Source organism: Notamacropus eugenii, chromosome 5, assembly GCF_028372415.1.
Source record: "Notamacropus eugenii isolate mMacEug1 chromosome 5, mMacEug1.pri_v2, whole genome shotgun sequence".
Lineage (NCBI taxonomy): Eukaryota > Metazoa > Chordata > Mammalia > Diprotodontia > Macropodidae > Notamacropus > Notamacropus eugenii.
In genome coordinates, this window is record NC_092876.1 from 107,788,417 (window position 1) to 107,801,465 (window position 13,049).

The window sequence follows — 13,049 nt, forward strand, 5'->3', positions numbered from 1 at the left end:
AATATGTCGGTTCATGACTTATTCAATTCTCCAATATACTCTTCCTGCTTGCTAGTAAACATCAGTTCCTTCTCCTGGTCTCTAGCTTCAAAGCAAAACTGTATAAGGACATCTATTCGTAGAACCTCAACACAGGAAAGGCAGCTCACTGGCGTCTTGTCTAACTACGATTTGGCCAAGAATTCCCTCTCTGCAGCATGCAGAACAAGGGGTCATTCAATCTCTGCTTGAAGACCTTTGGCCAACTCTAATTGTTGGAAATATTTTCCTTTCTTCTAACAAGTCTAATCCCTTGTCTGTATGACAGGTGTTCAAAGATGAATCTCTGAGTTCAAATCTAGCTTCAGAAGCTTACTAGCTATAAGACCCTGAGCAAGTCAAACTCTCACCCTCAGTTTACCCATCTGTAAAATGCGAATATTAATGGAATGAATCTTTCAGGGATGTTGTGGGGATAAAATGAGAACATATATAAATGTTTTGCAGACTTTAAATGTTATTAACATCATGAATCTTACAAAGAGATGTGCTAGCCCAGCTCGCATGGGCACTAACCATAGTAGTAAAATTCTTTTTCTTCTTGGAACATATTTGGAGATACCCTAAAGCTGATTTCTGGCATGTAGCTTCCTCTCCCCTGGCACAGGTGGTCTGCTAATGTTACCTTTTCTGCTTTACCTCACATGGTTTTCCTCCACACACTCCATGCTATGTCCAAACAGTACACTTCTCCATTCCTCATACCCCATCTCTATCCCCACCTTCATGAATTTTTGTCTTTGATTACACTGTTCCATGCATATCTGGATTACTTATTTCCTTTTCAAAGAAACATATATGAATACCTTTTATTTTTCACACTTCAGTAATTTCTTGGGATTCCTCTGTTGCCTCACCTCTAGAATCTTCCATTATAACAAAGGAAAAGTTAAGCAAAAAACTACCCACAGAATCTCTGAGTGTGCGCAACATCCATAGTAATCCATCATTCTCTTAGGAGGAGAGTGTATTACAATGTATTTATATATCTTGGGTAGTTAAATGGATAGAGCACTGGACCTGGAGTCAGGAAGATTCATTGTTCTACATTCAAATCTGGCCTCAGACAGTCACACTGTGTGACACTGTGCAAGTCATTTTAACCCTGTTGGCCTCAGTTTCCTCATCTGTAAAATGAGCTGGAGAAGGAAATGAAAAACAGCTCCAATTTCTTTGCTGAGAAAACCCCAAAGTGGGTCACCAAGAGTTTGACAGCACTGAAAAACTATTGAATAATATTTACATATCTTAGTTCACTTCATAATATTAGTTAGATTAAAGAAGGTTAAGCTAACATTAAGAATTACTAATTTAAGGTCCCATAGCTATTCAGTTATCTTATATCCATCCAATTTAGTGTTCCAGCCACCAGACCAGAGATGGCCACATGATAGAGTGTCACTTCTTGGAGACACCCCAGGAATTTCATGCAGTTTCTCAACCCACTGGTCCTACTTCTATTGGTAGATTCCAGGGATTACATAAGTGTCAGCTCTGGCCACATAGGTAGTTGTACTATGGATTATGATTTTAGGGTCACCAAAAAACCAATCTACTGAAAAATATACATGTCTAGCAGTATGCTAGAAAATTTTTAAAAATTGCCTCAAAGAAAAAGTACCATTACACACCTTAATAGTTGAATAGCTATGGGATCTTAAATTAGTAATTGTCAATGTTAGATGAACCTTCTTTAATCTAACTAATCTACATTATTAATACTTTTTCCATCAATTTCTTAAGTCTAGACAATTAACACAACAATAAATAAAGCTCACACTGAAAATTTAATAATTAACTCTCTTAAGCCTATATCAACTGGTTGCAACACACCCATTAAGAGGTCTGTCCGTTCCACCCACCTCAGATTGCCTCAATCTCTGAAATTCCCATCGTTAGAGAATTATTTGGAAAGGCAATAATTACTGGACTCTCTTGTTAAGATTCAAGTATGTTATTTAGGAGGGAATCACATTAGTTCATTAACAGTGATACTTCAACATGGTTAGAATATCTAAGAGAAAGACTCTGAGGAGTCTTCTTTGAGGAGACACAGGACAGTTAAGTTTTGACAGGCTGAAATCATATGTCAAAGGATGAAGTATTGCTTCGGATGCATGTGTTTAAGAGGAATGCAAATTTGAAGAACTCTGGGGCCAAACAAAGACACTGGGAAAACACTAACAAAATATGCCTTCACAACTTTGCCCTGGCCAAGTTAATTATATCTAACCCACCAGTCACTCACTCCATCCCCCAAGATGGTGACTCCCTCAAAGGTTTTCCCAGGTGTTTTGTATCTTTATACTGAGGAGTGACTCCTTGCTCTCATTCAATACAGGGTTCCATTGTTCTTCCTACACTATTCTGGTTCCTTTTCTCTTACTTCCTCCTTGAGTTATTTTTAAACTAATCTAATCTCTCAAGTCTTCCCCTTTAGAGAAACTCCCTTGTGTGCCTCCTTTAAATTTCTTGTGAAAACTTCCTATGTGACATTCTCAGTGTCCACATCATGGTGTTGAAGGTTGAATCTGCATGTCCTTGGCAAAAGTGAATGGTGTGGAGGTGGGAATGAAAAGAGGACATGAGAGACAGGAGACACAGAGGGGTCCTAATTCTATTGCTTCTTCTGAAAGACTGTGTGTCCATGTGGCAAATTGTAAAGAACAACGGCGTTTGAAGATCAGGGTTTGAATTACTGACAATCTATGTGTCCTTGGGCAGTTGATAACATCCCTGGGCTTCAGTTTCCTTATAATAAGAGAATGGGAAAAGATGAGTTCTGAGGTCCCTTCCAGTTTTATACTATTAGGATCTTATTTTCCTCTGTAGGATCCCCTCTGTTAGTCCCCTGGTGTACTCAGACTTATGGAAATGTTTCCACATAGGATTCTATGGTAACTCTATGACTGGCTATTCCTCACAAGCCCCAACTTGCGTGCTTCCAATTAACAACCAGCTAGTAGACACAGCTCTTAGTAAAGGCACTTACTAAAATGATAGAAAAACAGTACTTCTAAAAACATTCCCTCTGTAAACCTGGGACACACTCTCCCACAAATACGTACCATAGGGATGGTGAGAATGGGAACAAAATTAAATTACTGTGGTAATGAAAAAAGATTTGGAAAATTTGGGAATGAGGCATGAAGGGGGAAAAATAGCTATGAGAGGGGGAAAACGGGAAAAACTTTCCCTTATTAGGTCTAAGCAGCAAAGGCTTTAAGGGAAGTGGAAAGAAAGCACTGAATGGGGAGCCAGAGCAGTTGGTGCCAAAGGATTTTGTAGGCATTAGATTCTTGTTCCCTTTTCCAGAATATTTTGAGTGGAAGATACTGAGTTCTTTTTGTTTTGTTTTATTTTGAGTATGTGAAGAATAACATAAGCTTTTTATTTAAGAGAGCTTAAGGAAACACATATGACAAAGATAATTCAAAACAGGGCCTAGTTGTCCTCTCTTTCTTTGTAGAATCCTTAGGCATATCTCCTGGGTCATTTGTTTATCTGTAGACATTTTACTTATTCCTTGATTGTCAGGAGTCCCATTCTTTGAATTTGCTTCTTTCTGATGACTGTCTCTCTGTATCTCTATCTGTAGCGTCTCTCCTCTCCCCAACAGATGTATTGTCTCCTACTAGTCTCTTTCAAAGCTACATGGATGATGTGAAGAGGAAGGAGGAAGAGAAAATTATCCTCTCCTCACTATGACCTTTGGTGTAGAAACAGAGGTCTCCTCTACAATTAGTTCCAAAGTTTGCCCCAAGTTCCTCAGGAATTAGTAATTTATCACTCCCAAAGGCATAGTTAATTTATTCTTTCAGTCAGTAAGATTATTCCCTTCTGGACTCAGTCAAATGGTATTCACACCTGATAAGAGGCTCAATTAGAGACATCCTAAACACACCTTGTTTACACATATAAGCCTCATTAAGTTTGACTATATTAAGAGAAGTGAAGGGATAGGGAAACCTTCCTCCCTTAAACTTCTGGTATATAGAGAAAAGTTGTCCTACTTTCTGAGTATATGACAGCAATAAATCTGTCTCCCACATTACCTGTGTGATTTTGAGAAAAATCACTTAACTTCTCAGTCTCCTTACTTGTAATATTCAAGGGTTGCATCTGATCACCTGGAAGGTCCCTTCTAGCTCCAAATATATGATCATATGATAGTAAGTTCACAGCATCTATTTGTAACCTGTTGTAAGTGGTACTTTTAAAAATCCTTCAGGGATTTTCAAATTCAATCTGAATGTTTTATTGAGGACCTATCATATTTCTGTATTTGGTGGATATGTGACCTCTCTATAACAGTGTAACAGTAAAACTCATCCATGCCTTCTTCTTGGGAAGGTGTTATTTACTGCTAAAACAGAAATCAAAAGATGTGAAATCCTAAAAAAGTGGACAATGCTTCCATTATGCATTAGAAAAGCAAAGCACCTTCTTTAAATAAAGTAGAAATAGCAAATTTCCTACACAATATTTTTTCTTGATTAAAAGTGCCCTATATTTAAAATAGCACTTCTCAGATTTTTGGAAAATTTTAGTCGATTATATCAGCTTTCTTTTCTTTCTTTTTCCTCCGTCACTTCTCCACCATGTTCCTGAGTTGGGTAGCTTCCTTCCCATCACCCTCTACCTTTTTAGCTTCCTTTTATATCTTTCCCCATTAGACTGTAAGTTGCTTAAAAGCCCAAGATTGTCTTTATTTATGTCCCCAGCCAGTGCCTGACAGATGATAGGTGCTTAATAAATGTTTATTGACTGGCCTTCTTTCCTCCTTCCTTTCTTTGTTTCTTCCTTCCTCCCTCCCACCCCTTCTCTCTCTCTTTCTTTTATAAAGAATGGATCTCCCTGTCTCTCAGGCTGGAAGTGCAGTGGCAATTCAGAGGCCCAATTTAACTGCTGATCTGCACTTACCTCATTTTCTTTCTAGCCTTCCTTAGGCAGTCTGATGGTTGCCCAAGCCCAGGGACTCATCCTGTTGGTGCCAGCATGGGCACCTGATGTACTTTATCATCTTACTACAGCTCAGAACTCCTGAGCTCAGAAGAGCTACCACAGCCTTAGCCACCCCACTAGCAGGTAGTATATAGGTGTATAAAGGGGTAGCTCTTTTGCCTGAGCTTACTATCTCTTAAATTGTTTAGTGGGAAAAAAGCCCTGAAATGGGAAGCAGGACACCAGTTGTTAAGTTCTGACTCTTCCACTAACTTCCTATGGGGCCATCTGCAAGTCATTTATTCTCTCTGGGTCTCGGTTTCTCTTTAAAATAAAGGAGATGAACAAGATGATGTCTAAAATTCCTTTCAGTTCTAACATAATAAGATTCCCATGTTCGAGGTCCAGATAGTAGAGTACTTAACTTAGAAAGTCCTCCATCCCAAGTCACTTAACTTGTCTGAACCTCAGGCAGCTCTAAATCATAAGGAATCTGCATCAGTAAAGGGAATTCATATCTCAGGAAGTTTCCAAGTGAACAAAATCATAGATCCATGCTACATAGACATGTATACAATAATGAACACTGAACAATAATGTTGATCACAGGGAATGGAGCCCATCAGACTGGCATGAGAGCCTTTCATCCCCACGATGGCTCTAGTTCAAGCTCCATAAGCCCAGAGACTATTGGTGTCTTCCCTTCCTAACAGAACAATCCAAAGACCTCCAAGTCTTGCTATGCATCATGTAGCTGAACTCTCCTATATGTGCTCCCCTTTCTCCTCCCACCCCCAACTAGAATGGGGTCCCTTTGAAAGCAAAGACTTTCTTGTTTTTTTTGTTTTTTATCTCCAGCACTTGGCATGTAGTAAACACTTAATAAATGTTTTTCCATTCCATTTCCCTAAGTACTGGTAAAAGTCAGATTTGGAGGTGGAAGAGGGAGAGGGAGTACAGCTTACATCCAGACCAATACAGTACATTATGACCCCCCTGCCTATGTCCTTCAATTAGTGAGAGGGGAGGTCATGGGCACACACACTGCCTGGCAACTCTTAGATAAACCAACAACACTCTGAATAATAACCATCAAACATCCTCCTCCCTTCATCCTCTGGTGATCTCAAGTAATTTTCTGGCATTAAAATTTTTTTAAGATTAAAAAATAAATTTTAAAATGTCTCTTGTTGGACCTACTTCACCACCCCCCATGTGTTGTATCCCCGGCACTGGCCATTTTATCTAATCCCGAGACCCTCTTCTGATTAGACCTTTCCCAACAATTAAATCGAGTAAATCAGCAAAGCAACACACACATGAGTCACAGGAAAGAGAAGTTCCTTGTCCACAACTGCAAATTTGGGATGCATCTGAGAATCCTATTATAATGGCTTCCTATTATTAGAGAACAGTCAAAGGCCTCAACCACACACTCATGGCTTTCTACGATTGGCTCCAGCTTACTTTGTCCAGTTGTACTTCATACCACTTCCCCTCATGGACTCTCTACTTCACCAAACTATTATTACTCATTGTTCCCTAAATATATCCCACAATTTCCTGCCTTCCTGCCCATGCTCATCTTCTCCTTACTCCTGGAACCCTCTTGCCTCTTTGTTGCGATCCAACCCAGCTGCAAGGCTCTATTTAAATGACACCTTTTCAATCTAGCTTTCACTGATTCCTTCAGCTGAAAGTGATTTCTCTTGCATCTGATTTCATACCACCTTCAATTAGTTAGGCAATGAAACCTTCTTATTTCTATTTATGTGTATCTACATGACCTGCATGGTCTTCCCTTGCATTGTCAGACTATAAGCTCTTTAAGAACAGGGACAATGTCTTCTATATTTTTATATTCAGTAATCTCCCCTATTTCTTCACAGAGTAAATTGCACAGGGGAGATGCTAAATGAATATTACATGAACAAATCAATGTGGCAGGTCTCAAAGCATTTACATCCTTGGACTTCATGGTAAGAAATCAGCCTCCCTTTAGAGACAAAATTTGAAGACTGTACTCAGTTCTGGACATTGCAGTTCAGGAGGGATATTGATAAGTTGAAGAGCGTCCGGAGGCAGGGTGCCAGAATGGTCAAGAGCAGTATGCCTGTGTCATATGTCCCTCATATTATAAGTTCTTTGAGGGCAGGGACTGCCTATCTTTTTATTAATTGTATCCCCAGCACTTAGCATAGTACTTGACATGTAATAGGTAGTTAATAAATATTTATTGGATTTACTGAATGGGTGCTATGAACTGAGAATATTTAGCCTGGAGAAGAAAACTCAGAGAAGTTATATTTGAAGCTCTGTCATGTGAAATATGGGTTAGAGTTGTCTCTGTCCACAGAAGGAAGAACCAGAAGCAATGGGTGGAAGCAGGAAAGAGGTAGACTTGGGTTAAATATCAGGAGAAATTGACTAACAATGAGGACTCTTCAACTGCCTCTATTCCTTCAGCTTCTCTCCTTGCATTGGTGAGTTTCTCCTAGAACCTCTATTTTGAGCCAAGAACCAGACAAGCTTCACTCTTTGGACTTGGCCATCACATTTCTCTATACAGGTACCTCCCTCTTTTCAGCTCCCTTTTACTACTTTGTCTTCCCCCCTAGAATGTAAGGGAAGAAACTGGCTTTCTTTTGGCTTGTATTCCATATTCCCTAGTACTTAGCACAGTGACCCACACGAAAAAGGCCCTTAATAAATGTTTGTTGACTTGTTTTGCAATGAAAACAACCCAAGAGGGGAACAGGCTACCTTACCTATCTCCATTGTCACTGAAAGTCTTCAGAGGAAATTGAATGACTGTTTGTTGGGTATACCCACAGTGAGGACTACTTTTCATGTATGAGTGAAATGAGATGGCGCTGACATTCTCTCTTTCTGTGAATATTTACAAATATGTTCTTTTCTTATATAACCATTCAGAATATTCTAGAGAGATAACCTTTGTAATTTCAAAAAAAGAAGTCAAAATCTTGCATTTAAAATATTAATAAATTGTTTTCAAGCAGACTTCAGTCTCAGATTTCATGTAGAAACCATGTGAAGGAATCTCCAACTCCAAACAGCCAAGTAACCTCTTGGAGCATCCATTGTATTTTAAGTTCAGAATGCAGGGTTAAGGACACTAGGTCTGACTCTGCTAAGGTTACTTTGTGACTTGAGACAAATCACATAAGCTTTCAAAACCTCAGTTTCTTCTTCTGTAAAATAGGGAGGTTGGTAGGAAGAGAACTGAACTATATATTCTTCCAGTTCTAAATCCTATGAATTTGGGAGATTCCCTTTTGCAGAAGTCCCTCTTTGAACATTTGCTTCAACTCATATAGGTGTAGTCAGAGACTCCCCTAACATTTACCTCCATAATAAAGGAGAAAATGAATGAAGAGCAAAGGGGGAGAAAGAGAAGTATTCCTCTTTCTTTTTCTCTGCCTTTGCTTTGACAACTCAGCTGATGGCATAAAAGTAAGAATAGCCCTTTCTCTGGAAGTTCTGGACTGAAATCCAAGCTCTGCTACTTATTAGCTGTGTGACTTCAGACAAGTTAATTTCTCTGAGCCCCAGTTTCCTCACCTGTAAAATGAGGAGGTTGGACTGGTTGGCCTTGAGGTCCCTTCCAATTCTAAATCTATGATCCTTTGATCCAATGAACTGAAATACAAAGTCACCAATGCCTGTTTTTCCAAATTTCTGATTGAATGATTGATGTGCTTGAATTCTAAAGGAAAGGAATGGAGAGTATTAAAAAAAAAAAAAGTAAATCCTAAAGAGGATCAATGAAGAAAGGATTTTTAATACTAAAAGGTAGCTGAATCAGGTGAATTAAAATCATCAGTCTTGATACCAGAGACCAGAAGATGAAAGACACCTTCTTTCAGTAGAGACAGTGAGGTACTATGGGCATACAGTGAAACACCAAGGGTTTAAATTAGTCACTGAGTTGGTTAGTTTTTTCTTAATGGGTTTTCTTTGTTACAAGAGAGAGTTCAGAGGGGAGAGAGGTATTTTTAGGAAATTACTATGATATGAAAACAAAGAACTCTATAAAAAAGTTTCTAAGTGTAAAAGGAGAGATAAAGGATTTCAGAACTGAAGTAGCTAGCAAGCATAGACCAAAACAAATATTTTTTAAAAGGGGGTTTAACCTACCTTAGACTTTCTTTCCCTCAGTGGCTTCCTTGTTGGTCTCCTGTTTCTTCTCTGCTTATTCCTCACATCTTGCAGCTTGCTGATTTAAAACAGAAGTGAAAGAAAACCCACAAATTATTGATGTTTAATCAACAGGGTCAGCCAATCATAAGCAAGGAGGAACACTCTTTATGGACATTAGAATATTCTGGCTTTTAAACATGTGGGTTTGAGGATGCCTTTAGAACAGTCTTTTTTTTTTTTAAAGCCAGGATTTCCCAACTGGGAGTTCACAGGAAAATAGAAAAAATGTGCAATATGGCAAACAAAAAGCATGGTAGCCATTTTTCTGGTCTCCAGAGAAATCAACCAAGAGACCCAATGGGTTCCAGCAGACACTTTAAGTAGATCTGAATTTTTCTCAAGGATTTCTGTCCCCTTGCCCCACCTCAAAAATGCAAATCCTGGAAAATAAGAGCACAGATTTAAAATTAGATTAAAATATCTTTCTGAAGCAGTAGTGAGTACATCTCCAATACAACCACCCTTATACTTATCCTCCTAAACTTCCACTTCCCTCTTCCCTCTACTATGAAAGCTTCCAGCTTTTTGTGATCTCTTTGGGATATAGTCCTAGAAGTGATATTGCTGGGTCAAAGGGTGTGCACATTGTAGTAGCCCTTTGGGGCTATAAATTGCTCTCTAGAATGGTTGGATCAGCTCACAACTAAACCAACAATGAATTAGTGTTCCAACTCTCCCACATCTTCAGCAGCAGATGTTTAAGTACTATTGAGAAAATCCTTCTCCTTTCCCCAACATCATCCCTTGGTCACCTTGAGATGGGTGGGTGGGACATGATTAGTTATAAAAAGTGAATAGTCATAGTTTCCTCTCTCCTAAACCAACTCCTCTTCTATCAAAGGTACCATCATCCTTCTAGTCACCCAGATTCATAACATTAATGAGATGAACAGGTAGGGTTTTTTTAAAGCTCACTTTGATAATGCTGTAGAAAATAAGTATATTATATAAAATTTAAGAAAAAGTGTTTATGGAAGTTTAAGAGGTAAAGTTACTGATTTATTGTGGTTTTCTTTTTCACCTAAGAATGACAATGATCATGGCCTACCTCTACCAGATCTCAAATTGTATTATAAAGCAGCAATCATCAAAACCACTTAATACTGGCTAAGAAATAGAGGGGTAGACCAATGGAATAGGTTAGGTACTCAAGACACAGTAGTCAACGAATATAGCAATCTAGTGTTTGATAAACCCAAGGATCTCAGCTTCTGAGATAAGCTCACTGTTTGACAAAAACTGCTGGGAAAACTGATAGTGTAGTGGAAACTGGGCATAAACCAATGCCAGACACCATACACAAGAAGAAAGTCCAAATAGATGCATGGTCTAGGTATAAAGATGGATACTATAAAGAAATTAGGGGAGCAAGAAATACTGTATTTGTCAGATTTATGGAGAATGGAGAAATTTATGACCAAACAAGAGACAGAGAACATTATGAAATGCAAAATGGATAATTTTGATTACATTAAATTGAAAAGTTTGTGCACAAACAAACCCAGTGAAACCAAAATTAGGAGGGAAGGAGAAAACTGGGAAAGAATTTTTGCAACTAATGTCTGTGATAAAGGCCTCATTTCTAAAATATATAGAGAACTGAGTCAAATTGATAAGAATAACAAGTCATTTCCCAATTGACAAATGGTCAAAGGATATGAACAGGCAGTTTTCAGAGGAAGAAATTAGAGCTATCTATAGTCATATGAAAAAATGCTCTAAATCACTATTGATTAGAGAGATGCAAATCAAAACAACTCTGATGTACCACATCACACCTATCAGATTGCCTAACATGACAAAACAGGAAGATGATAGATCTTGGAGAAGATATGGGAGAGTTGGAACACTAATTCATTTTTGGCGTAGCTATGAGCTGATCTAACCATTCTGGAGGGCAATTTGGAACTACACCAAAAGGGCTACAAAAATGTGCATACCTTTTGACCCAGCAATATCACTGCTAGGACTGTATCCTAAAGAGATCATAAAAATGGGAAAGGGTCTCACATGTACAAAAATATTTATAGCAGCACTCTTTGTGGTGACCAAAAACTAGAAATCAAGGGGATGCCCGTCAACTGAGGAATGACTGAACAAGTTGTGGTATATGAATGTAAAGGAATACTATTGTGCTATAAGAAATGATGAACAGGAGGACTTCAGAGAGGCCTGGAAGGACTTACATGGACTGATGCTGAGTGAAAGGAGCAGAACCAGGAGAACATTGTATAGAGCAACAACCACAGTACCCAAAGAATTTTTCTGGTAGACTTAGCCCTTCACAGCACCTAAAACATTCCCAGTGGACTCTTGAGTCAAAATGCCTTTCACATCCAGAGAAATTAGATAGCAGAATGAAGCAGAATAGTCTCTTTTGTGTTATGTTTTATGCTGTTTTAGTTTTTCTCATGGTTTCTCCCATTCATTTTAATTCTTCCATGCAACATGACCAATGTGAAAATATGTTTAATAAGAATATATGTGTAGAACCCATATAAGATTGCACGCTGTCTCAGGGAGGAAGGGGGGAGGGAGAAAATCTAAGACTTATAAAAGTAATTATAGAAAACGGAAAACAAATAAACTAATAATATGTACATATATCTTATATATATATATATATGTATATATATATATAATATATACGTAAAAAAAGAATGACAATGATCCATGCTACCCCTTCCTAGTCTCTCTCAATTGGGGCTAATTTTTTCCAAGTAAGTTTTAATGAAGGGTAGAAAATGAGAAAGAAGTCAATTATTTACACACACACACACACACACACACACACACACACACACACACACACATTGTAATCTCCTTAAGGACAGGAACTACATATCATCAGTCAATAACCATTTATTAAGTACCTACTATGTACCAAGCATTGTGCTAAGTGCTGGTGATACCCTGGGGAACGTGAGGGAGTTCAGGAATACAATCAGGTAAAAAATGACTGGATTGGGAACTATCTTTAAATAGAGTCTTTTGGAGAGGTACTTTGCTAAACCCTCCAATCACTTTTGGTTTGTCTTTGTGCCCTAGAACCTTGCACATACTAAGTGTTTTAACAAATATTTATTTGATTTGATGATGGCAGATAGGGAGCTATTATAGAGTATTAGAGCTAGGAAAGATCTTAGAAATTATTTGATCTGAGCCTCTTCTTTTACAGATGAGAAACCTGAGGCACAGGGCTACAGAGTCATTTAGTGGCAGAAGTGGGATGTCAGTCTAGCTTTCCTGACTTGGATTCCAGTGTTCAGTCTGTTGCATCACACATTTCATTAATTCTCAGCAGAGGTAGAAAATAGCTGATTACCATCCTGTAGTTCACAACCCTTCACACACTTGAAGGCTATGAACACTAAGCAAGGTTTCATAGTTTTCATGGCCCATTTCTTGATCTATAAAGGTGGTTAGGTAGAGACACTAAATTCAGAGGAGGTTTGCAGAATGGATTATTTAGAAGGAGATCCACCTACATACTATGACATTCATGAATGAAGGAGACGCTTTGTCATAGTCAAACAATGTCCCATTTGATTCACTAATTTGAATTTCCTTAGCAAATATATTTTGTGACGTTAAAATACTTATTTTGGGGGAAAGCAGTAAGCAAGATAATTTAATTTTACAAGTTAATTCTATTGCTTTTCATTTTTCTCAAATCTCAGTAAGTTGACTAATATTAATAATAACTGAAACAAGAAAAATTCAATACTGCTGCCAGCCTTAGACTTAATGTTTACTTTGTGGATGATTATCTTCCAAGACATGATGGGGATTCTTTGTAGTTGCCAAGACTCTGGATTGGAGCGCGGGGAGCAAGTTGCAGTCCT

General features: G+C 38.3%; 1 protein-coding gene across 1 annotated transcript in view; it reads right to left on the reverse strand.

The window, feature by feature from the left end:
- CYSLTR2 (cysteinyl leukotriene receptor 2) overlaps nt 1–13,049 on the reverse strand; it is a 202,454-nt gene that overhangs the window by 30,573 nt on the left and 158,832 nt on the right. The window contains 1 exon segment of the mRNA XM_072610559.1: nt 9,142–9,220. Within this exon segment, the coding sequence (XP_072466660.1) occupies nt 9,142–9,220 (79 nt within the window).